Consider the following 26,057-nt stretch of genomic DNA (forward strand, 5'->3'; position numbering starts at 1 on the left):
CATTTAATCATTTTTGTTACAATAACAATGCTTACAGATACCTAGAACATATGTAAATAGTCATAAAAGTCAGAAATGAGCACACATCATTTTAACACATTAATTCAAGAGATCCGTTTTGGTAAAATTTTCCCAATCCTTGTAATCCTTTGCATTCGAAAACCAACGCAGTGCGATACGCTGTGGCAGCGAAAGCAAATCCATTAATGAAGCGATAATTCGTGTTTATCTGAATAGATCCGTGCGTAAGCGGTCGGCGCTGCACACCGCCGGCCGTCAGCAGTGTTCTCATTCGGACCCAAAGGCCCTTGTTGCTATTGTTGTACCTTTCGTGTAACAAGACTATGTAGTTTTTCCTCGCAAAACTGAAGTGGACCACTTCATAACAAGTGACTTTGAAGATGTGAACGGTACAATTAAAATAATAGGGCAGTGGCGGCTTCTCGCTCTTCCTCTCATACTCTCTCCAGCAAATTCCTTCCCTTCTCTGATCGATAGTCATTTCGCATTCACAAAGAATAATGTTATTAATTCTTTCACCTTTGTATATTCCCCGTGCTTTTCAGGATAGAGTTTTCAAACGCAAAGTGAACTGTGTGTGGGTGTGTATAAAATGTGTGTGAATAAAAAACAACATGAATTATAATCCCAGCCCAACCAGTGCCCGATAGTGTGCTGCTGTGCTGCAGGGAAAGTGCGCTACTGTTGTTGTGCTGTGTGTGCGGCTGCGGTCGATAGTGTGTTGTGTGTGCATCATCATATCCTGCCTTTCCTGGATATTGTGCAAACACACACACGCACACATACACTGTGTGCCTGTTTCGCCAGTGCCGCGGGATATATCGATTAGCAGATGTAAATTCGAAGTGCACCGCGCGCGCTCTCTCTCCTCTCCACATCGATCTATATATATATATGTGTAATAAAGTCAAGCATGTAAGAAAAGTGCCACAGTGAAGTGCGTGTGTGGCTGGAGTGGTGTTGTAACGCGTGGTGTGTTGGTGGTGCAGTGATTGCAGAGTAATTGCCACTATACGCGGCAAATGTACGAACATGTACGCGTGGGTGGTGAACGTCCTGTCCGGCAGCAGCAGCAGCAGTAGAAGCAGTAGCAGCAGCAACCCTGCTCATCCACCCGTCGTCGGTGCTGCTACCGAACCGACCAGATCGCGGCACGTCCACGGTGGTGTCGTGTGAAAGCTGCCCAAGTGAGCAACTCGAGCGCGCGTGTGTGTGTGTGGCTGTGTTTGTGAAAAATTAAAATACAAGCAGAATTAACGTGCAAAGAGTGGAAGGAGAAGAGAAAGCGAATCAGAAAAGAAAAACACACAAAGTCCTTCAGCTTTTCAAGCTACAAACGGCAGCGCGAAAGGGCTTTTGAGCGCGAGGCACAAGTATCAGTTCCAAGTTCCTTTTTTCCGCTGATAGTGATAGTGTGTAGATATTGTGTGGGCTTTTGTGTGAGTGTGTGTGCAGGGTGAGCAGCAAGGTGCAGGTTCCAGTATGCTCATCCACGGCCGGCCGTGCTGTGGCCAGTGTTGATAAGAATCGATCGTAGTCGCGTAACGCGCGTGCAAGGCGAGTTGCTGGAGGCAACATAGACACGCTGGCAACACTGCTGCCCCACTACCCGCTCACCGGCACCGAACCCTCGTCCCTCGAACCCATCCTCCCACCCCGCCAGTGATCCACGATGCCCGGCGGACGGAGGGGGCTCGTCGCTCCCCAGAACACGTTTCTGGAAAACATTATCCGGCGCTCGAACTCGCAGCGTAAGTATTGGACCCTTACCCTCCCCCACTCTAACCGTTTTGATTGTCCTCTTTCCCACGGATATGTGTGATCCTCGCTACATCCCTCCACCCTCCTGTGGTAATGATTTTCACTGAACCTTTCCCCCTTCATTTTCATCCATCCAACCGAAGGGGGACCGCAGTCGATGAAAGCAACGGTGGTTCAGTAGCAGTGGCAACGGTTGGTCAATATGTTCGTCCTAAATAAATGGCCACACTCACTCGCTCCATAGTGTTTGTGTGTGTCGAAGGCCACCCACAAAGGACGGTGAGAGGGGGCATGGGAAAGGCGATGAAATTCAACACGTCCCTCCCCCCTCCCCCCCACTTTCGGCCACGATGACGATGGGACGGTGCGACGAAAGCAATGTTTTTATGGCGCACTCTTGTGTTTCGCCTTTCGTCAGCGTTTTTTCTTTTGCGTCATGCCCGGGAAAATCCAATTCCTTTACTCCCACCCCGTGTGTGTGAGGGCTGCATCCTTCGCTGCCCTTCCCAAATAGTAAAAGCGCATCGTTCGATTTTGCCACCCCTGCCCATCTCAGCGCTGGAGGAAGCTGCTCTGTTTTGATTTTACCGTGTTTGTTTCCAGTGTGTTCGGTTTGTGTGTTTGTTTAGGTGACGGATTGCCGTTAAGAAGCTCGTACCGGGGGGTTTTTCCTGCTGAGCTGGTGCAAATGTTGTTTCGTTAAACACACACACACACATCCACTCAAGCTCTCAGATTGTTGAGAAAGAAAGTTACCACTCCCGGTGGTAAGCTTTTGTCTTGCAAGATGTGGTGTTAAAATCGCAGTGTCGCAGCTCTCGCAACATTGAGATGCCGGTTACACTAATGGGTTTCGTTTTATTGCCCTGTTCTTCGGCGTGTCAGCACAAAAGCGGTAATTAAAATAATCTAAAAACGCGCATAAAATGGTATTTTCATCGCGTAGGCGCGTGGTGGGCGACAGCGATAAAATAGTTTACAATTTTGTCAACCTTTGAGCAAATGGCTTGTCGATTGTAAAGAAGAACTCTGTCCGTGGCAAAAGTGACAAACCCGTCCCAATCAGGCGAGAGGTACAATGCAAACACATAGGATTGAATGCATTAGGGATGGTGGTTTCGTTCGGAAATACCATCAATAGTTGCTAATTGCAAACCAAACCGCCGGTTTTCAGTCGTTGCCGGTAAATTTTGGCTCTAAGGCATCAATGTTAGCCTCTAACGCATCAATCTTTGACTCAATCTTTTTTGTATATAAGTCGACAATTTATAACTCTTGTTGGAATCATGCCAAGTTTGCAAGGCATTTGAGCAGATTTATGACAACTGTAATTTCACATTAGAAAAACACAATAAAAGCCTGTAATTAGAATAGTTTTTTTTTTGTGAAATAATAAATTAATTTTCATAAATTTTCAAGACATTGTTTACACCTAAAATTACAAGGCAACTTTTTTCATTCCATTAAATTTTCTAAAATTTGGGCCCTTTTTGTTTTAAGTTCGTAGGCTGAAATTTCAGCCTGTCAGCTGTTTGCATTATAGAACAGTTTTCGAGCAGTTATCTAAGTGGGTATAACACACAGGTGGGCTTATCCCAAGGTGAATGTATTTAGAAGGCTGATTTTTATTGCTTCTGAAGATTTTAAGAGTGTTATGTGTATTCGTCAAGCCACCAGAAAGTTTGTTTGAACAAAAAATTTCATCCATCCTGTCAACAAGTGATATTCCAATTTGGTTGTAAAAAAACATGCTATGAGACCACCTGGACTGCATACACTTTGATTCTTTAATGCACCTTGGGATGAATGTAAACACCGTCTTGTTTTACCATTTTTCGAGCAGGTACTCGAATCTAATTCTAGCTTTGAGGCTAGAATAATCTAGACTGAAAATTGCAGGCTAGTTTTGTGTGTGGTGTTGTATGGAGTGTTTACATGATTTCAGCCTCCAACTGTCAAACTCCATACAAAAAGCTGACTAGAATCGTGAAGGGCCCCATTGACAGAATAATTGTTAAATTTTTATGTATCAAATAAATATTTAACTTCTTCATTAAAATAAGCAATTTTGAAACATATAGTTTCAGGTATTACGTTAAATTTTAAAAACAAAACAAACAGTCAAATATTGATCTTGGGTTACAGCTCGGGTGAAAGTGAAATGTTTGTTATCATAGCTATATTTCACTAAATATTAATCAGAATATGGCTTACCGTACACGAAAAGAAATGAAATTAAATTCTTCAATTTGATTTAATCCATGAAACATGCTAACATGATATGTTATGTGCATTTTCGGCTTTTTTTTACTGTGAAAAAAAATAATGAAAAGCGAGTTATCACAAGAAAATACATTTAAATCATTATTTTAGCATGTTTTCTAGATTAAAAAGTTTGAGATTTCATTTCATTTCTGTTTTTTGTAGTTGAGGAATTAAATTTTCTATATTTTCGTGTACGATTAGCTACATTCAGATGAATATTTGATGAAATAGTGAAAAAACACAACATTTCACGTTCAATTTTACTTGAGCTGCAACCCGGGCCGGATGCGCACTGTCAAACATCGAAAAATAGATGAAACTTACAGACAAAATATAGCGAAATCGAATGTAAGATGTTTTTATAACCTTTTTTGGAAAACGTCAGGTTTGGTCGACTTTTAGTTCTCCTCATATTGTCTCTGCTGCAGGAAGAAGTGACAAAAGCTCACGTTTTGGGAAACGAGTTAGGTTTTTTTGGTCGTTTCCCTGATCGTTCACCTACAGATGCTTTTCTTTTTTCGCAGTTTGGACTGTGTTTCCTAAGGATACAAACCCACACCTAACAGTTGACACGTTCTTTCTTACCATGAAAGATTGATGGCTGATTGATAAATGCTATCCCGCTTGTTAACGTCAGCGCCATTTATTATTGAAAATTACAACCATCTGGAACCATCTTTTTTCTTTATACACTGGAAAAAAAACATGAACAAACGAATACGAAGCAGCATCGTTTGGAATGTGATTGAACGGCAGTGGAATCACCACGGTTTATCAGTAGAGGTAGTTCCTATCCATTTGCCCTGACAGGCATGATAATTTTCCGGAAAGCTTCGGAACAATTTATGAACAAAAGCGCATTTCAGGACTGTTGAGAGGTTTTTTTCCCTCTCCCTCTCTCCCTCTCTCGTCGAGTTAAATGTACACACTTCCATCATAAGCATCATCCTCCGCATCACCATGATCATCGTCCTCATTACAGATAGCGGAGTACTGGGCACTCTTCTGCCTGTAGACGGCTGCCAAGGCGAGCGCTAGCTGAAGTGGCCGATCCCATCGGTTGAAGGGTGCTTGTGTTGAATGTTTTTGCATAAATCAATCAACGTGAAGAATGTCCGCTCCCTCACCACCGCTATCGCTCCTCCTCATCTGCCCCATTGGGTTGGTAGGTTGGTTTGGCGTCGGTGGTTGACGCCGGCAGTAGTAATAAGGAATTTGCAAACAATCCCGAGTGCCGAGTGCGCTTCATGTTGATGGGGCGTACTCTTTCTCTCACACACACATACAGGGCTGGTACAGTTTGACAGCCGGAGCTTTATTAAATAGATGCAATGAAAATATGAGATTGTGAAGTGTTTTGAGAAGAGTGAGTCGACAGGAAGGGCGGCGAGGCCTGTTGGAATTTTTCAACATGTTACAGCAGTGGCGTAGAACGAGATGCTGGAAATAAATATTGTATATAAGTTCTAAAATAAGGAAGGCTGTGTCATGGATTGAACGCTTGGCAAAATAATAAATTTTGCATTTGACAAATAAACGTGAGGGCAGGATAATAATTGGAAAATATTTGAGCTTTTCCTTAGCGTTTGGTTTGAAGTGAAGCTTTCAGGTTCCTCGCCTACTGTGCTGTGTCAGTATATCAGGAATTCTTCCATTTTATCCCATTACCCATACAGGCATGTCATCGTTATGTGTCATAGTCATCGTATATGGCATCGTCGTGCCATACACTACTCTTTATTTGTAATACATAGGATGAGTAGATCATAACTGCTAGCGAGTCCTGAGTCCTTCTGCTACACCTTCTCCTTCAATTACCCTTATCAGTTAAGCTGCTGTTAAATCATCCTTATTATTATCCTTTTGTTAGTTCTGCATTCCTCTCCCCCCTCTTTATAGGACAACAAATTATACCACCAGTTCGTTGTACACTCACTTTCTCTCTCTTTACTCTCATTCCAGCGGACAGTTCCTTTCTATTGGCTAACGCTCAAATCGTTGATTTCCCCATCGTGTACTGCAATGAGGCCTTCTGTAAAATTAGCGGCTATAATCGTGCTGAAGTTATGCAAAAGTCATGCAGGTAAGTCGACCGGAGTGGTCTATCTGGGGGCTGGGGAAAGGGCACAAAATTGCAACAAATGAGAACTAAAAAAAAACGCACACCCACACCTACAGAAAGGGCGCAGCAGATTAAAAGGTAAAAAGTAACAGCAGCAGCGGTACTTGGATCCTTAAAATACGCGCTAATGCTTAATGCTTTAGCGCGCAGAGCGTATTACACGTGCTGCGTCCCATACATGGTGCTCCCCCCTCCCCCTCCGGGGCTCGAAATCCGATTTAGCGCATATCTCATTTTGCTGGCTTTCCCCTTCTGCCTTTCTTTTTCCCGTATTATCACATTAGGTGCGGCTTCATGTACGGCGAGCTGACGGAGAAGGAGACGGTGGCCCGGGTAGAGTACGCGCTAGAGCACCAGCAGCACGACCAGTTCGAGGTGCTACTCTACAAGAAAAACAGTAAGTAGTCACACGGATACCTACACATTCGACTGCAGACTACAGTCCCTCGCCCCTGTGGTCCGACTGAACAGCACTGAACGAACGAAACCGCCCGGCTTAACTCTTGATCCAATTAAGTTCGGGGTTTTGATCGATACGCGCTCTGGAGTGTTTGGGCGCGATGATTAATGAAGCACCTACCTGGTGGACGTCCCAGGACCCCCGGTCGTGCCAGGTAAGGCACGCTCCGAACGCTGCGCCGCCATGTCACGGTCACGATGACTGTTCAAAAAAAAAAAAAAACAGGCGCGCACAGGAAGCGAGGGAGGCCATTTTCCGAAAGGTTCGAGTACGTTCGAGTAGTGTTCGCGCGTTGCCTTTTTTTCCGATCCGAATCCGATCGATCGGTTGCTAGTCTTCGTTGTCGTGGCTCCGTTGCCCACGGATCGGCACTTCCCACGACACTGCTCCAATGTCACAATGGTCGCAATGGTCGAGACGCGTATCATTACCACCATTATGCACCACCGCTTCTAGTGATCGATTTTTCCTTGTCCCCACGATTTACTAATGCTCCTCCATTCTGCTTCCTTCTTCTGCAACAGAAACGCCACTATGGCTCCTGCTCCAGGTCGCTCCCATTCGCAACGAGCGGGATTTGGTTGTGCTGTTTTTGCTGACGTTTCGGGACATTACCGCCCTCAAGCAACCGATCGACAGCGAGGACACGAAAGGAGGTAAGTGTTTACAGGGTAACTGCTCTGCGGTGTGCGGTGTAAAAGACGATTTGTTCCCTTTGTTGTCGTCATCGGACTCGGACAAAAACCGTGGAGCAACCAAACATCATCCATCATGTGAACGGCCTCGCCGTTGGAACAGGCATGTGGTGATTGGGAAAGATTGGGAAATGTATTCAAGCGACCGAATATCTTACCAGAAACACATTAGAGTGGGCTGTGGAAACGGGCTCTAACTGCTTCAATCGCGCCCTACTTGCATGGAACCTTCACGCACACAACGATTGGCGTTCGGTTGTTGTTCGTGCCGATGGGGCACACCCGGGAATCACGCAACCCGGAAGTCCCGGAAGACACGAACGATCGGGGAAAGAAAACATGAACAAATTATCATCTTTTCTAATTGGAGCAAAATTGATCAGTGTATTGTTGTTGTTTTATTGTTTTCATTCGTTTTTCGATCGATCCTACCGTGCTGGACTTTGTTTCCGGCTTTGTTTTGAACTGTTTTGTTCTCTCTTGAACGCAACTTTGACTTTCTCTCTGTCTGTGCTTCGCTTCGGTTTATTCTATTCGATACTTTCTCTCTTTTTCTTCCTTTTCTTTGTACGCAAGCAGTTCTTGGTAAGTGTTACGTTCTATCGTGTTCTGTCGTTTTTGTTCCCTTTCTCCACTTACTTTTCACTTTGCTCCTTTCTACTGCTAAAGAGAGTTTGCTGATCGGATAGGGAGTTTTGCCAGCTTTTTTTATTATTTTTTTTTAAACACTTTCTTGCTATATTTGCGTTCATACCTTGACTGCGGTTGTGCGCAAGCTGCTGTAGAAGTTGTGAAACAATTTGCAATCTTTTTTTTATTCTATAATTGCTTCATTCGCTCTTTAGTACATTTTTTGATAGTTTCCACAGTTTTACAACCTCGGACGCTTTAGACAGTTTGCCAAACCAAACCATTTGCGTACGCTGCTTCTCATTAGTGCCAATCAAACAAATCAAACTGCCACTTTCGCTTAGCGCCACGCTTCGATTAAGCGAAACTATTTTCGCACCGTTCTAAATTAAGCGTACAGCTGACGTACGAGCTTTGGAACTTTTCAATCGCTGTGAGGTGCCGTTTGTGCACACGTTTGAAATCGTAACCGAAACCACCAGGCACACAAAACGCGCACAAATCCAAATCCATCGCGCCAGGCATGGGGGTTTACCGCTGTGCCCCTGTGCCATTAAACATGGCATTAAATTAGCTCGGGCCCGAATAAATTAATTCCGTCAACCGATTACCGTACCTACCGAAAAGGCGCTTGACACTTGAGGAGCTGCTCAATCGTGTGCCGACCGCGGCGCAGAAAACTTTACAAAACGGAAATTGGAGGCGTGAACGCTTTTGGTGCCGTAGCCGCCCAGCTTCCGAGCGGGTTTGCGAAAGTTGCTTTTGTTTTCTTGATTTTTCGGTAAACTTTTGCCAACCGGAAGGGCGGGAGGAGTGGTTGCAAGAGAGAACAAAAGGATGGAGCTTGTGCTTACAGTCGGTTCACGACCTTCGCCAAGGTGGCAAGGGAAAAATCGTTTTACGTACGGGATAGAAACTATTCCTTTGCAATGTGGGGAATGGGAAAAGTTAAAATGTCATGCCTGCGACGAAAACAACCCCATAGGGACGGTGCTGGTAGAAAGGGAGCGTTAAAAAAAACGGTTAGCAAAGCGTATGCAGGCTAAAATCGAACTTAGCGACATACTTTGTCGTGTGAATTGCATACTTTGAGGGGCGTAACTTTCAAAAATTCTAAATTCGTGATTCCACAAACGCCTGAAGTTATGCAATGTTCATACTCATATTATTCATTTCCTAAAGATTTATTCTACATTCGCTGCTCGACCCAAACTGGATCGCCCAAACAAACAAAAATCGTCCCAAGAGCGCTCAAACAACTACACAACCGCCCGAAAGCAAAAGACACAAGAAACTTTGACTTATTCCCGTTGGCGGGGAGCGCGCCTCTCTATTGTTGGGAAAATTGCGCGGTCATAAACAATGTTGTTGTCGGTCGGCTGTCAGTCGGCTGGGGTTGAAAACGGCACGCCCGGCGCATTTCCTTTCCTGCCGAAGCGGGAAAGGCTGAGCCAGTTTAGAGCAGCACTAAAACGGAAATTGTGTAAGCACGCCGTTAAACGCATGGCAGCTTGTGATTTCGCTTTCCGACTGTCTCTGAGTGGCGTTATTGTTTTCGACGTTGAACCTCGCGACTCCCCGCTGCCACAGCACATCGAACATTGACAGCAACAAGTTCCCGCTGGAAACGGGCGGCATTTACAGTAGGGCAATGGTGGTGGTCTGTGTGTGTGTGTGTGTGTGTGTGTGTGTGTGTGTGTGTGTGTGTGTGTGTGTGTACGTGGACGCGTATTGGCAATAAGTCAATATTTGATGGGCGATGGGCGAAGCGGCGCTTGTCGTTGGCTGGGAGATTGTGGCTTTAAAACCACCGGCAAGCAAGCGGCACGGAATGGCACGTGGGAACTGTACGGAATTGATGTAGAATTTAATTCCCCCTTCGAACGCTGCCGTACCGTGTGCGGTTTGTACGAAGGGTGCGAGGAATTTCCGGCACTGATCGGAATGTACAGTGCAACAATAGGAATTTCCGACTGTTTCGCCGACTGGCAGCCGACCAACTGCATGCAACCGATGAAGAAGGGGGGTCGGTGTTGTTTACGGTCTGCAATGATGAAATGCCCAACCTGTCTATGCTCGAATGCAAATGCCATGTTTTATAATGGAGTCCAAATTCCATCCAAACTGCTTGTTGCAAGACTAAAAATATTCTAATTGGAAAGTTTTTTCTTCCTTGCAGACTATCGAACAGTTAATAATGGGTTCCTTGACTTTTTTGCATATTTTGTGCGCCAGTTTGCATTAAGCCCCGCAATGCATGCAACACGCATAACAGAGCGCCCTAATTAATGCAATGCGCGTAGCAAAAGGAAGCAAACTATCCAGCGATCACTGTTCAGTGCCGTGTCGTTTGTACACGTCCGAGCCAGAGGCCAGGGCGGAAAATGCAATCCCAGTCATTTGCTGGGAAATATTTTCCGACCCCTCCCTCCCCTCAGCCATTTGTTGCGTAACTCTCGCGCCCCATTGTGCACAGCTATATTATCGTGGCGGAATGAAAACAGCAGGCACATTAAAAATGGATGAAATAGTACGACCGAAGCACCGAATACACTGTTGCATTCACAGGTTGCGCCCGTCAATCGGCGACGATTGCATAAGGGCGCTTTCCCATCAACGCCATCAAAAGAATTGGGATCAATTTTGAAGCGACTACGAACGGAATCCCCTCTTGCCGCTTCTTACAACTCCACCTCTTCGTTCGAAGGTTGCTTCGCTTTGGTTCGATTGTCCCACTGGCCGGAATCGTGCAGTGGCGGTTGGGAAATGATGCAACATGCTTCTAGCGCGCTCGTGCACACCAGCCAAGAAGAATGGAGCGCAAAAGAACGTAGGAGGAAAATCGTTAAACCCCCGTGGCCGTGGTTGCCAGAAGCGGCCTCTTGTGCCCCCCTGTCCCCGGAAGCTTGATTTCTTTGTTAATCAAATTTGAATAAGCAATTCTCGATTTCCAACCATCAGCCAGGAGCGCGAAGGAGTTCAGCTCGCCTGCCACCAATTGCCATGATCAACAGGAAATTGTAACCTATCCAAACCCGATCCCGCAACCTCGGCTCGGCGCCGCCATCCCAGCCCCTTTGTTTGGGGCTTGTGTTGAGGTGATGCGGCCGGAAGCATGAAGAAAAACACCGCGCTCTCCCCCATGATTGTTGATGGCATAATAGCGGGAACAGATATATAGAGAACACGAGAGAGAGAGAGAGTGAGAGAGTGAGAGAAATGGGTGTTGAATGACGGGCTTTTCTAGAATGCCCTTTTGCCATGGAAAAAGCTACCAATCACTCCGTTCCGTTTTTCTTTTGCTTTTTTCCCCCTTTAGTTGATGCCTTTTGATTTGTGTGAATGACAACGATTCGGCAAACAAAACGTCAAAACCGCACGTCAAAAAAGGGAAGGCAAGGCAAACCAAACTCAGTGAACGGAAGCGGTGTTAGTTGGTGAAAGGAAGGCTCGATTCGTTCGATTCGAAACGTTAACGGAATTATTGAAAGGTTGTGAACCCAGCCCAGCCGACACGACCCAAACGCCTTTGAATCATTCTACAAGCAGTCGGGACGGTGGAGGCAGGATCTTTTACCACCCGGAACGGAGGTTATACGATTGCTCGACTTCCGAGTGGCTTCGAATGATTCCCGAACATGGGAAAGGGCGAGGCGCAAGCGGGAGGAAAGAAAACTAAAGTGTTCAAACCTTTTATTTGAACATCCTTCCCCATTTCTAGTGGATGGCAATTTGTTGAGCGCTTCGTCCTGCGTTTGCCCGCGTGAATTGAGTCCATTCGCACGATGTATGCTACGGTGCGCGTACATTTTTAATGGCAGCCAGATGATGAGCTTTCACCGTATGACCTTTCTCCGAGCGTTGTTGTTGCTGTTGTTGTTGTTTGCTTAATGCTTTCTTGCCAGGGCAACTGGAAGCCGTTTCGCCCAAAACCCGGGTCTGCTGACGCTGCAAACGATAATGTTTGAATACAATTACAGGATTATAAGATTATCGTTAAATGCGAAATGCGGGGTTCTTTGAATTGTGCAAATCGAACGGGCGGCTACATTACCATCCTCCGGCAGCAAAGAAGGATGAGCGTGTGAGGGGGGTTTCTTATGGGCGTGCTTTACCATTTGCCTTTTCTTAGAGGTGGATTTTCTCAACCCGTGCACGCATTCATGTTGATGATTGAATTCAAATGAATTTTGATTTGCTACAAGCAAAACGGTTAGGCAGGCACCACGCACGTGATAGCAAATGGTGTGGTAGGGTGAATGAAGGCCGTATACTCTCATAGCTCCATAAACAGAATCGGGTCGAAGACGAACGGCAAACGCATGATAAGTAGTACACCATCATCTATGAAGTAGGTTTTAAGGCGCTTCTTTCTTTATGAACGGCTTTTCCCGTTTCTGGAACCGTTCCACCATACCATCAAGAGAGGATAGCATTACCCAACAACAACAACAACAGCAGCAAAAAAGGACCATTAATCATTTCCTCTTCTAATGATTTGTTGTTTGCGTGGACCGCTCTCCCCAAACACTTCTGGTAAAAAGTATTCGTTTTTGTTTGCGTTCCAACCCTGAGCTACTGATTTATATCGCTTGACATAAATTGTACCGCCAAATATCAATTTCCCATCGGTGCGATCCACACTTTCAATTGTTTTGTTATTTATTACACTCCTCTGCAGCTTTGGCACAGATTTTACGAATCTTTTTTTTTTTGTTAATTTTTCCCTTCAGCTTATGCCAGGTCACATTGCATTCACAATCGCTAATGAAAACGTGGTGTCATAAATTAATTCATTGTGCGCCTGAGCTCATTATGCATTTTTTCGCTACAAGTTGTAAACAGCGTTTCATACCGTGTAAACTCAATCACATCCACCTCGAAATCCGCCCACAGGACAGCTCTGCTCAAATCAAAGCTCCACCAAAAACTGCGCCTCTTTGCTGTGCGCATTGCATCCATTTAGGCGTTTCGGTTGAAATGCCCTTTTGGACAACCATCCATCCATTTCCGTGTACGATAGGCTTAAGATGTTGTTTTTTTTTGTTTTCTCGAAATCCTGCGACTGCGGTTACATTTTGTATAGAGATATCGCTATCCCATTCATTCAAAAATCCCACGTAAGCCGCTTGTTGCATCATTTTGCTGTACGGAGTTGTTGTTTTTTGCAGTTGTGTACACTAAGCTTGACCGTTTTTTGGTGATTTAAGGACGTTTTTTTCACCCAAAACTGCAATTAAATATTCTCTTTTTCTCCTTCCCTCTTCTGCTCACCCACCCGAAACACGGTCCGGTTGTTTCGCTCTATAAAACAAACAAACACACAAACAAACCAACCAATCCCAGGACTCTCCAAGTTCGCCAAGCTGGCCCGTTCCGTGACCAGAAGCCGTCAATTCAGTGCACACCTGCCTACGCTAAAGGATCCTACTAAGCAATCAAATCTAGCTCATGTAAGTACTGCCATCGAGCGCGCGCGCGCGCGTAAGTGGGTTAAGTAATGTCCGGTGGCGGCTCGTCGCGTCATCAGAACTCGACCGTTGCCGTCGTATCCATCTAATTTCGTATTAAAAGGCGTAGAAAGGACTACCTCGCCCCCGGGAGGGCAGTAACTTTCCATACGAGAGGCTGGGGAGGAAGTAACGGAGGGGGCTTTTTTTCGAAAAATAAGTGCAACCTGGCCGGGTCGGGTCCACCACTGTGTGGATCCCGATTCCGTGCATTATTTATTCAGATGTTTGTTATCATGGCGCTGGGTTGATATTACAATTTTAATTTTAAATCATCCAATCCCCTCTTTTCGTCCTTTCTTCGGGAGGGTTAGATTTTGGGAGGGGAAGGGATTAAAGACGCAAAACAACACGATGGAGTGGGGAAAGAGAGAGAGAGAGAGAGCGAGAGAGCGATAGAGAGAGGGCTGAAGGATTGTTGATCAGTTTCCAAACGGGATACAGGAGCTTCCAAACGTAGCAAGCCACTGAACCTTTCCTTTAAGGATCGAAGGAGGCAGAGCATCCTCTAATCATTTAATTATATTTGTTGGTATTTTTGCTCTCATCACCCTGCACAGATGATGTCATTAAGTGCCGATGTTATGCCACAGTATCGCCAGGAAGCGCCGAAAACGCCGCCGCATATACTACTGCATTATTGTGCATTCAAAGCAATCTGGGATTGGGTGATATTGTGTTTAACATTTTATACTGCAATTATGGTAAGTAGCTGATGCGCTAATGCAATGCACACACACACACACACAAACACACACAGCCACTAATGGTCACACTTTCTCCCAGGTACCATACAACGTAGCCTTCAAGAACAAGACGTCGGAGGATGTTTCACTGTTGGTAGTTGACTCGATAGTAGATGTAATATTTTTCATAGACATCGGTACGGAATACCATCGCCCCCGGCCCCAGTTGATGGCCCATTGCGGTCGTGCGTGGTTAATGGCTTACTTTTGGCTTGTTTTTCGTTGTTCTACCTGCTTGCAGTGCTTAACTTTCACACCACGTTTGTCGGACCGGGCGGTGAGGTCGTGAGCGACCCGAAGGTGATCCGCATGAACTACCTGAAGTCGTGGTTTATCATCGATCTGCTCAGCTGTCTGCCGTACGACGTGTTCAATGCGTTCGACCACGATGAAGATGTAAACGTTTAACATCATCTTGCGGATGACAATTCTGGACCCCCAAAACGGTGGAGGGTTCCCTCCTCCACACACATAATGCTAATGATGCTTTCGTTCTCTCGCCACACTCTTCCAGGGCATCGGATCGCTGTTCAGTGCGCTCAAGGTGGTGCGGCTGCTGCGGCTCGGCCGGGTCGTACGGAAGCTGGATCGATATCTCGAGTACGGTGCGGCCATGCTGATACTGTTGCTGTGCTTCTACATGCTGGTCGCTCACTGGCTGGCCTGCATCTGGTACTCGATCGGGCGGAGCGATGCCGACAACGGGGTAAGGTGGACGTTACGGGGTACACAGGAACATGGTGGCATGGCAAACAATTAACCCATCATCCTGCGCTGCAATTGGAATAGGTTTTGGGCGCGGGAGGAGAATTAGAAACTTAAAAGTAATCACTAGCCGAGCGGGCAACCGCAGACATTGTTAGAAAACTGTTCGCAACATGCAACATGCAACATGGAAAACGGTCCAATGCACCGGTTAAATCAAATCCAGCACAAAGCCAACGTCGTCCCTTAACACCCGGGACCGACGTTCCGCACCCGATCGCTTAACATTTTACACATATTTGCACATGTAAAGCTAATACGCGCTCTCTTCTCTCTTTTATCTCTTCGCCCGTTGAAATCCCCATCACCCCCCCTCCCCATGCACGTCCACAGGTACAGTACAGCTGGCTGTGGAAGCTGGCGAACGTTACCCAGAGCCCGTACTCGTACATCTGGTCCAACGAATCCAATGCACCGGAGCTGGTGAACGGTCCGTCGAGAAAAACGATGTACGTTACGGCGCTGTACTTCACCATGACATGTATGACATCGGTAAGCAAATTAAACTATTGATCCGTTCACCCCCTCCGAAACGCCCCCTCCGTCGGTAGCACAGTCCACAGTGAACAAGGGGATCCACATCCCACATCGCGTCGAAAGGGATGACACACTGACAGGGACACACTGTTCCCCAGCGCACCATCATCACTTCGGGCCGCTTTTCAGACGGGACAGCCGCCACCCGAGATAACAACCGTGGCTCTACCAGCAAACGGTCGGTTTTTGTACGCCAAATTGAATTCGTGCACTCCCAGGCGGGCACACCACGTCCCATCGTAGCGTCACAGCAGCAGCGCGGGCCGGTGTAGAAACGGCTAGAAAGTTTAACCAATTTGGTGGCCGTCATGGGCCCGAGAGCACGACCCCCGGTGCCGGTGCCTTTGTGTTCTATTTTCAGTCACTCGAACGAGATGTGCACACAATCACACACACTCACACACAAATAGGCGATTAGTTGTGGACAGAACCGATCCTGAACGTGTGCTAAAGTGTGGATGATTGACAGCTCGGGAAGGACTCCCCGTCCACAATGTCAACGATTTGCACGAACACGATTTGCCCAGCCGAGATAATTCAATCCTAATGTAAAGTACTCTTTTCTTCTTCTCTTAATCCCGCCCTGTTTTCCCTTCCGATTCCTTTCCGTTCGATCGTTATCAAAACTTCGGCGCAAATATCCTTCCCCCCCCCCCCCCCAACGCCACACAAACACACGCGCCTCGCCATCCTTACTGCTTCAGGTCGGATTCGGAAACGTTGCTGCCGAGACGGACAACGAGAAGGTATTCACTATCTGCATGATGATAATTGCAGGTGCAGTGTTTTACGTTCCGTTGCCACGTCCTTGTTGTTTGATTACCGAGGGGGTTTTTTTTTCTTTCGTTCGTTTGTTGTTGTCGTGTGTTGTTCTGTTCTGTTTCCTACACCGTGTGCTGGTGGTGCCCGAAGCCCATCTGTTTTGCTGTTGCTCCACTCTTGAGCTAATTTCTTACCGTCCCCTTTGCGTTAGCTTGCGTGTCCTCTGAGTAGATTAAGTTTTTAGTTATTTTTATCCACACAAAAAAATAAATAGAGAGAAAACCACACAGGCTTTCGTTTATCGCGAAAGTGCGCGCTTCTCGATTGCAGGAGATCAAAGTGACCGACTAGACCGAAAAACAGGGGCCCAGGGGAGAAACACAACCCAAATCCTAGCTTTCCATCACACAGCTTTCCGCTTTCCCTGTCCCGTTTTCACCCATACAGTCACATGTTGGCCTCTCTTTCACACTTCATACACTCACACCATCGCCTACTGTTTCGTGTTTCGTGAAGTCGGCTTACTTTTTGCTTCCCTCTTGCTAAGCGTACGTTTTATCTACTTTAAAGCTCATCTCGCCGCCTCCATGGTTCCGTATGTTGTATCGCTACGTGATTCTGCCTCCCCCACTCCCCCATTGTGTATTTGTTTCATGCTTTTGTGTTCTTTCTTTTTCTGTTTGTTTTATTTTAGTACCTTCCGTGTTGTATGTTGGCACTATTATTATGTTTCGGATAATCCATTTTCATCTCATTTGAAGTTTTTTCCCTCAATTTGTTGCTTTTATACTCATTTTTTCTCTCTTTTAAATAATTCTTATAAAATTATCTTATTTTTTAACATTTTCGTGCTCTCTTTTATGAGTTTTATCTTTGTTTTCGTTTAGTCTCATTTAGCTTTTCATTCATATTTTTCATTTATTTTTCATTTGTTAAAATCACCATATTTTGAGTGATCTTCGTTTGGTCTGAAATCAAACAAGTATTTCGTTTGCAGAACCAGAGCAATACACCATGTCCACCATGTGTTGCGTGATCATTGTTGCCACCGTATGTGTGTGTGTGTGTGTGTCGGCACCAACCACCACTGCCCACCGCCATTAGCTTTAGCTAGATAAAACCGAAAGAAAACGTAGCCGTGTAGTTTTTTTGTTTTTGTTTCTCCATCGTCTTTTTCGCCGCCCTCGCGCTTTGCTAGAAAAATGTCACAGCTCAACCCAACTCCGACCCACAAGCAGCACCGTACCATAAATTAAATGTACCGCCGGCAGCATCGGTCGTTTCGGTTTCGCTTGTCTCGGTGCGCTGCCGCCGTCATCTTTCCGGAATGCCACGCGTGACCTTTTTACCATGTGTCACGTGACCAACACGTGTGTGTGTGTGTATTTTTGCGAATTAAGCCCCAAAAGGCTTTTCTTATTACTGCTTCTATAAAAGACGAACACAGAGAGGGAATGAAAAAAAAGAGGAAAAACCACCAACACACTCGTTTGTTTTTTTATTCGCTGGGAGGAGAAGATTTATTATGTTCATCTGGGCTTCCGTTCGGTGGCATTTAAAAAAGTTTCCAACAACCGTACGAAACCAATCCGCTAGCTGTTGGAATTTCATGACCGACTCTCCCCGCCAACAATTTCGCACATCTTCCCCGCCAGCTCGTTTGTTTTCCCAATCTTTCTGTATATTTTTCGGAGCTTGTGTTAGTTTTTCTATGCGTGTGTGCGTGTGCTGTGTGTGTTGTTCCTATGTCCAACCTTTCTTTCACCGATCCCACCGCGCGTTCGAGCGTTTCAGCGAACGGCAGGCCCGCGGCCCGATCCGTTTTTGCCCGATACTGACTTTGGTCTGTTTTGTTTCTCTACACTGCCACCGTTGTGTGGTGCGCTTTTCCTTCTCTCTTCACCCCATGTCCTGGTGTTGCTTCCTGCCCCTGCCCGTACCAAACCAAATAAAATAAAACCTTTACCATCCCCTTACCTCCACCCAATATCCGCCTACCCACAAAAAAACAACCACCCAATAGCTCTGCTGTACGCGACCATTTTCGGTCACGTTACCACCATCATCCAGCAAATGACATCGGCCACCGCCAAGTACCACGATATGCTGAACAACGTGCGCGAGTTCATGAAGCTGCACGAGGTACCGAAGGCCCTGAGCGAGCGCGTTATGGACTATGTTGTATCAACATGGGCCATGACCAAGGGGCTGGACACGGACAAGGTAAGCAACAACTGGCGCTGGCGGCTGCTGCTGCTGCAAACACGCATCCCGTGACGCGCTGGAGACAGAAAGAGGTCGGCGGGAAACCGGTGGTGCGGTTTCGTTGGAAATCCATTAAGTTCGACCGAATGGCCCTCGAGATGCAGACCCACGGAGGCTGGAGTTGGCTTGTGCGAGTTATTAATCCCCCGGGGGGGGCGAAGGGTAGCTTTCGGTTTCGGGAGGATTTTATATTTATATACACATCCATTTCAGGCCACGCGTGTGCAGTCCCATTACAAATTAAGCGTAAAGTATTAAAAGCCCGTTTACCGGGAGGGGGCGAAAAACAAAATATATATTATCCGCTTTGATAGCGAGCAATGTGCCCAGGTGACAAATCACGAACGAACGAGCTAACGACATGTTGAAAAGATGGCATTGCGTGGATTCAGGCGTTTTGCTGTGGATCTTCGAACGGCTGCGCCTTTCGTTATGCAATTTGTGTAGCAAAGCAACGCTTTAATATTTTAATGATGTTTTGCTCAGCTGAGTAACTAAACGCTGAAAAGCACACTGGGTTAAACCATGGCTGTTGATGAAATGGGGGAAATTCATTTACTGTTACTTCCAATATTCTCCCAAAAAAGTGTTAATTTCGCTGATAAAGTAAAGTGCTGCATAGTACTGCTTTACAACCGCTGCTGATCAAACACTGGCACTCGTTAGGGGACGTGTTTTCTTCCACCGAATTCCCCCGAAATGGCGTCCATTAACCAAACACTGTCCACTGGCCGGATTCGGAAAAGCACTGCCCCAACAGTGGGAATAAAATATGCAACTCTTTGTCTCGCATTCAAACCATCCCACGTTGCGGGGTTTGACCTCAACAAGAACGCGCGGGAATAGTTGCGCAACCCCTAACACCGGCAGCGTAACCAGCAAGCGTAACCATCATCATCATCGTCATCATCGTCGCATCGTTTCGAGCGATAAACTAAAGTTTGCTTTGGCATACAGCGAGGCCGCGCTGATTTATGTATGTTTGCTTATATCCCCCTCCTCCGACCAGCGTCCACGGAGTGTTGTTGTTGCAGCCGGCACGCCAGGCACGTTCACATTTAACTCTCTCTCCCGCCAGCTAACCCGCTCCGCCAATTTTCACAGGTCCTAAACTATTGCCCAAAGGACATGAAGGCCGATATCTGCGTCCATCTGAACCGGAAGGTATTTAACGAGCATCCGGCCTTTCGATTAGCATCCGACGGTTGCCTCCGGGCCCTGGCGATGCACTTCTGCATGTCACACTCGGCACCGGGTAGGTTTGACGGGGTCGGCTCGGCGGTGGCCACCAGATGATCGCATCCCGGACCATCGCACGAATCGGTTCCGATTGATTTTCATTTCCATCGTTTGATTTCCGTTTCCGGCGATGGGAGCATAACGGGTTGCACATCCATCCAGCCACCGTCCATTTGGGAGCTTATTCGGAGTCCATGCGGGCCTGAATGCGTATGGGAAAAGAATAGCTAGCTAAATAATACGATTGTGGTTTTGCTTGCCCCCAATCTCTCATTCCTCCCGGTCACAGGCGATCTGCTCTATCATACGGGCGAAAGCATCGACAGCCTGTGCTTCATCGTGACGGGCAGCCTGGAGGTGATACAGGACGACGAGGTGGTCGCCATACTCGGCAAGGGCGACGTGTTCGGCGACTCGTTCTGGAAGGATTCGGCTGTGGGGCAAAGTGCAGCCAACGTACGGGCGTTAACTTACTGTGATTTACATGCGATAAAGCGAGACAAGCTGCTCGAAGTATTAGATTTTTATCAGGCTTTTGCTAATAGTTTTGCGAGGAATCTAGTTTTAACGTACAACCTAAGGCATCGACTAATCTTTAGGTAAGATTTTTGTTTTCCTTCCTTTTCGTCGCCTAGATCTTTTAAAGTATGAACAAATGTTGACCTTTTAAATTAATGTATAAATTTAACACACACACACAGGAAAGTAGCGGACGTTCGGCGCGAGAAAGAGCTAGCGGAGAGGCGGAAGAACGAACCACAACTGGGCTCTAGTCAAGATCACCTGGTAAGAAAAATATTTTCAAAATTTAGACGAGCTCAGCAAAATGCACAAGGAACCAAGGACCAAACTGGTTCCGTTCAAAGCGACGTTGAGAAGGGCGACACAGATACAGACAAAGGAAAGGTGAATATTTTACACTAAAACTAAACTCTTCTCCCTTGAAAAAAAAAACACACACACGGTAAAGCTTAAGAAAACATTCTCTATAAAGCGATACTTTATCCTCCTCCATAAACATGAGCAATCAAAATGTCCTTTAAAATTCGATTGGATCGTGTACCCGTGGATCGTTTTTAGCGTATGATTGTCGTTTGATCGGTGTTAGTAGGTAGTACTCAATGTTAGTTTATGAGTATGAAGAATCTTCTGTACAATTTTTGTGGTTAGTTTAAGCCGAAAAGTGACAAGCAAACGAGCACGCTGTTTGTAATTGCCTAAATGTATGCAATCCGCATAGCAAATGCTGCTCCATTGCTTGTTTGCTTGTCAGTTTTAGCAAGATGGATTGTTTTAATGTTTTTCGATGTGTTTGTAATCTAGATATTAGTGCATTTACAAATTTGTTTGTTTATTATTTTTACCAAACTTTTGTTTCAATGTTGCATACGGTATATTTATTAGGTGTTAGATATTTTGCAGGAAGGAATGTATCACTCTACGGAGCGCTCAATCGCGACAATTAGAAGCTTGCAGTAAATGTTCAGTCCATAGAATTGGCAATTTTTCACTCTAAGAACACTAAACACATCACAAAAACAACACAAGCTCTCGCAAGTACATTATTGTCTGTTTAGTGACTGTCGTTTGCACGATTGCACGTGCTCCCTCTTCCGTTTTGCATCAACACTCTTGTATGTAGGACTGTTCCGTTTGGTTTGGTGTACACATTATTAAATTCCACGAAAACAAGAAAGACAGTACCGATCCTCACAAGTGCTGTCCTGTCTTTAAGACCCCTGTCCCACATTCTTAGTATGCTTAGTGACAGTACTGATGGTGTGTTGGTGTGTTAGAGCTACGTACACGTTCGCAGTTTCACTGGTTGGCTACAGTAGCTCGAATTGTGTTGTGGTACCTGCTAGAGTTTCTAGTTTCTATAGTATATCCTTATCATTCCCGGTTCCACGTTAAAATGCCATCCTTCCCCCGCTACCGTCATCCGGCCAAAACATTCATCACATGTATCTATCCTGCTTACAGCTGCCGGCCAAGCTGACGCTGACGGAGGACACCCGCGCCCTCACGACCGCCGTCCCGTCCCCGTCGCCATCGCCATCGCCCTCGTCCGGACCGCCGTCGGCCAAGGGGCCGCGGGCCAGCAAGTGGGGCCGGCTGCTCGGCAGCTCCAGCGTCGATTCGGCCAGCGACACCAGCACAAAGGTAGCCGTGTCTAGAAGTTTAAGTGCACGCGAAAGCTTACGTGAGAGTGCACAAGGTAGAGCGAGCTCGAGCTCGAGTAGTAATGGCGGTCAAGGCAACAAGGTAGCTCGTTCCGCGCGTGTGCGTTTTTGTGGGTGCGTGCGTGTGTGTGTGGGTTTTGTGGGTATTGCATGCATGCACACTAAACGATAGCGCACTCGCAGTTCCTCACGCACATTCAACCCCATCCGGAAGCAGGACCGTGCGATTGGCTAACATGTTTTCTTTTTTCCACTGTTTTTGTCCCCCATCAACCCGCTCTCGGGGTTTTTTTTTGCAGATTTTCCCCAAAACGCCGAAACTGTCGCCGGGACCGGGCGCTACCCTGGCCCGCCAGGACACGATCGACGAGGGCGGCGAGGCGGACCACACACCGGCCACCGGCAGCACCGTCCGGCCCCCGGAGCGGCCCGTCGTGCATATGGAGCGGGAGCTGGTGAAGCCGCCCTCGCTCGAGCGGCAGCCGACCGAGCGCGACCGGCTGCTGGACACCGCCGCGACCGAGCGCGTCCGCGAGCGGGAACGGGAGCGGGAACGGGAGCGAGAGCGCGAGCGCGAGCGGGAGCGGCAGATGGAGCGCAATCTGTCGCTGGAGCGCGAGCGGCAGATCGAGATGGCCCAGTCGCGCTCGACGACCTCGGACACGTACGACACCGGGCTACGGGAGCAGCCGTCCACGCTCGCCCAGCGGGATCTCATTGCGACGGTCCTGGACATGAAGGTCGACGTGCGCCTGGAGATGCAGCGCATGGCCCAGCGGATGGGCCGGATCGAGGAGCTGCTGAACGATCTGGTGCACCGCATCCAGATCGACTCGTCCGGCCAGAGCTCGCCGGGCGACATGCCGTCGGTGGTGGCCGCGGTACCGCCACAGGTGGCGGTGCCGGGCGCGATCGTACCGCCGGCGGCACCGAACCCGCCCGGTGCCGGCCCGGGCACACTAGGCCTTAGTCCGGCGACCGCCGCAGCGATCGGTCCCGGTGGCGGCAACGGGCTCGGGCCGATCCTGTTGCGCAAGCGGCGCTCCAAAAGCCGCAAGGCGCCGGCTCCACCGAAGCAGAGCCCGGAGCAGACCTGCCTGCTGGACAGCGAGCTCCCGTCCACGTCGGCCACGCGCAAGCGCGAGTTCCTCTAGCCCCGGATACTGCTGCGCCACCAGGCGGACCATCTGCCCGAGCAGCAGTAGTGGCCACGCTCCATCCGGCGCTCCTGCAAGCGGCGCGCGCTTCCCGCTCTGCTCGCGGACCACGCGATCTGAAACGCTGATCTGACGACACTCTCGATCGATCAGGACAGCAAACACACACACACACATGTCGAGCACAGCGCCGTTGTTCTCCCATTGCATCTCCGCCCCAGCTTAGTTCGTTTTGCGCTAGAGAAGGAGGAGGGAAATGGGGAGGTGGTTCAGCATTTTAGCACGCCAGCACGCCAGCGCACGCAAACGCTCATCAGCAGCAGCAGCAGCACAGACCGCACAGCGACAATCGAATTACCCAATCATCATTCCACACCGTACCAACTCACCACCATACTCACCACCACTCCGTACTTACCGCACAGGACCGCTTGCCTTCTTTGCCACCTTGCGTTTCGGGTGTAGGTGTATTTTCGGTCTCTTTCGGTCCATCGGGCAGTACATTGCCAATTTGTACACATATCTATTACCGGTAGCGGTTGCGTTCGTGATGCATTCGAATAGATTCTATAGGTTTTTACTCACAGGCGACCTGTACGGTGGTTCTTCGAACCTTTTTTCTCTCTCCTTCCTGCAGACGGTAGAGGATGAAGGATAGTAGCGTTTGCCAGGTGTAAGTAAGTAAGCTGATAGTAAGGGATAGAAAATGCATGAAGTGTTTATTAGTAGCTGGATTTGAGGAGGGAAGAAGGGAAGTGAACAGGATAGCAAAAACAGTAGCGTACGTAGACATATTGAACGGATTATTAGCAAACGAAGGTAACGAAGCAGGATACTACTAATATCTTTCAACACACACTTACACACTCGCACCGACTTTTATCGGCTAGACTTTTTATACACCATTTTCTCTCTTTCCCTCTCTTTCTCCCTTTTTCTCTCTTGCTACAACCTTCTATTTTCGTTCTTTCGATGCCCCTCTTTTACTTCCCCGGGTTTTTCTATCTACCCTTCACACTGTAAGACAATGCTCGGATCGAGCTGGTACGTAGTGCGACAGAAAGCGGCCAGTAAAGGCTCGGCCACTCTTTAACTTAACAGAAATGGCAATCAGTAGAGAGAGAGAATGGAAAAAGGAGAGAGCACACATGCCGTGCGATTAGGCTTAGATGACACACGGGTGACTGTTTTTTCCCCCCAAATTGGGGCTGGGTTAGCCGGCCCAATGGTTGGTGGAACAGCTTTATCTTGAACCTCTCTGCGCCTCTGCTGTTCAAATATGGTTTCTCGAGCTCCTTTGGCGTCTCTGTTCGGACGTAACGGTATGGGTTACGTTACGGGTTACAGACTACACACACACACCACACACTCACAATCATACGAGCAGCCTCTAGAGCAGTCCGGATAAGCAGGAAGACTGTTAATTTTACAAAACTACAGCCACTGTAACTGCAGCATGCTTTATCAAGATTGGTGAGCAGCGCCATCTTTACCTACTTTTTACAACTAGCAGCAACTGTCAGCCATTGCGCTGTTGCGTCACCGGGTCGCTACTGTCAACCGGGTCTGGACGTTTGTATCATAGTAGCCATCACGGACCTGTTACGGACAGTATTCTCACGTCGGAGTGTGTTTCAGGAATTGGACATAAGACTAGGTTAGCTGATACACTAGCAGAAAGGTTAAAATGACTGCCCCATTGTCGGAAGCGTCTTTATTATTACAATCATGTTTAGTAGACATTCAATCTCTTTTACAAATGCAGCAACAATCGAATCAATGGCACCTGCTCATGCCTTTCGTTCGTTTGTTGCAAGTGTAGTGGAAAATAACATACTAGTGCAATGAAACGGCCACGGTTGAACAGTTGTGAGTAAGAAGAAAAAATAATGCATTAAAAAAGTAACATATTTACAGCTGCGATAGGTGGAATTGAAAGATCTGTGGAGTACTGTTACATACGAGAATCGAGATAGCGTTAATTTATCAAAATAACTTTACCATTATTTTTCATAATGATTAAAAATGACCATTTCAAGAGTATTTGTAATATTGAATTTAGGCTGTTAGGAAATAGAACATTTGATTTCTTTTCAAATATTCACGACGGTTGCGTAGAATTATTTGCTTTAGGTGGGTTCGGTATTTCAGCCCAACCCGGCACCTTAAAATTGTATTTTTTTCGCACTCTTCGATTGGCTAGTTAGAAGAAGGCTCGCTAATCAAACAAACGTACTTAATTAACATTTAGATCTTTACTCTAGTGCAAAACAAAAACAAAGAAAAGAATTGGCTCGTGAACGATTGTGATGAAAATGCTTAATTTCAATGTTCCATTAGATGGTGATTCTGTAATCTTTAAAAGAAAATTTCGTTCCTTACTCGTCATTTCCCGCAAATACTGCGCACATAAGACAAAATATTGATTTTCAGAGAGTTCAGTTACTAGCAAGGTGTTGATAAGGTAATTTTGTGTTTTGGGCGGCTTCTATGCAATGGGCGAATTTGTCATACGAGTTGCATACTTTAAGGCGCTGTTGTATGTCGATTTGTTTTTCCAGCATGTGTATCATTCTTGTTACAACTGCAATCCAATGTGGTTTTGTAACTTTAAGTTCATGTTGTAAAATTTGATAATTCTGATTTGAAATGATTACATTTATTATTAATCCATGTTAGTTTTAGTTGCATAACTGCAGGCGTTCTACTTTAACTATTATGATTCATTTTTTGCCACCAATTTCTTTTGTTTTTGTGTATCTATTTATATATTAGAAAATTGCTTACAGAAAACCCAGCTCATTGCACACATGCTAGGAAACAGTACGGCAATGCACCGAGTATATCATACCATTCTCCGCGTTTCGACTAGGCTGATATGCTTGAACACTGGCAAGCTTTAGCACAATCGACCGCATCACAACGATTCATTGGTGCAG

The 26,057-nt window shown here is 46.8% G+C and overlaps 1 protein-coding gene across 3 annotated transcripts in view; it reads left to right on the plus strand.

Moving 5' to 3' along the window:
- The window catches only part of LOC120948233 (potassium voltage-gated channel protein eag), a 43,772-nt gene extending 18,365 nt beyond the window's left edge, over positions 1-25,407 (plus strand). For 2 of the 3 annotated variants that reach the window (XM_040364354.2, XM_049610948.1), the window contains exons 2-18: positions 567-1,772; positions 6,010-6,130; positions 6,454-6,566; positions 7,154-7,285; positions 13,301-13,407; positions 14,025-14,168; positions 14,251-14,347; positions 14,452-14,606; positions 14,725-14,916; positions 15,309-15,467; positions 16,217-16,289; positions 18,298-18,497; positions 19,644-19,794; positions 20,068-20,377; positions 20,480-20,684; positions 21,762-22,043; positions 22,261-25,407. In XM_040364354.2, the coding sequence (XP_040220288.1) occupies positions 1,694-1,772; positions 6,010-6,130; positions 6,454-6,566; positions 7,154-7,285; positions 13,301-13,407; positions 14,025-14,168; positions 14,251-14,347; positions 14,452-14,606; positions 14,725-14,916; positions 15,309-15,467; positions 16,217-16,289; positions 18,298-18,497; positions 19,644-19,794; positions 20,068-20,377; positions 20,480-20,684; positions 21,762-22,043; positions 22,261-23,115 (3,375 nt within the window). In that variant the 5' untranslated portion in view covers positions 567-1,693 and the 3' untranslated portion in view covers positions 23,116-25,407. The remainder of the gene's footprint in view (positions 1-566; positions 1,773-6,009; positions 6,131-6,453; positions 6,567-7,153; positions 7,286-13,300; positions 13,408-14,024; positions 14,169-14,250; positions 14,348-14,451; positions 14,607-14,724; positions 14,917-15,308; positions 15,468-16,216; positions 16,290-18,297; positions 18,498-19,643; positions 19,795-20,067; positions 20,378-20,479; positions 20,685-21,761; positions 22,044-22,260) is intronic. The other variant, XM_049610949.1, reaches the window with a different exon arrangement.
- The last annotated feature ends 650 nt before the right edge of the window (positions 25,408-26,057 follow it).

The sequence above is a fragment of the Anopheles coluzzii genome, chromosome 2 (assembly GCF_943734685.1).
Source record: "Anopheles coluzzii chromosome 2, AcolN3, whole genome shotgun sequence".
NCBI classification, from domain to species: Eukaryota; Metazoa; Arthropoda; class Insecta; order Diptera; family Culicidae; genus Anopheles; species Anopheles coluzzii.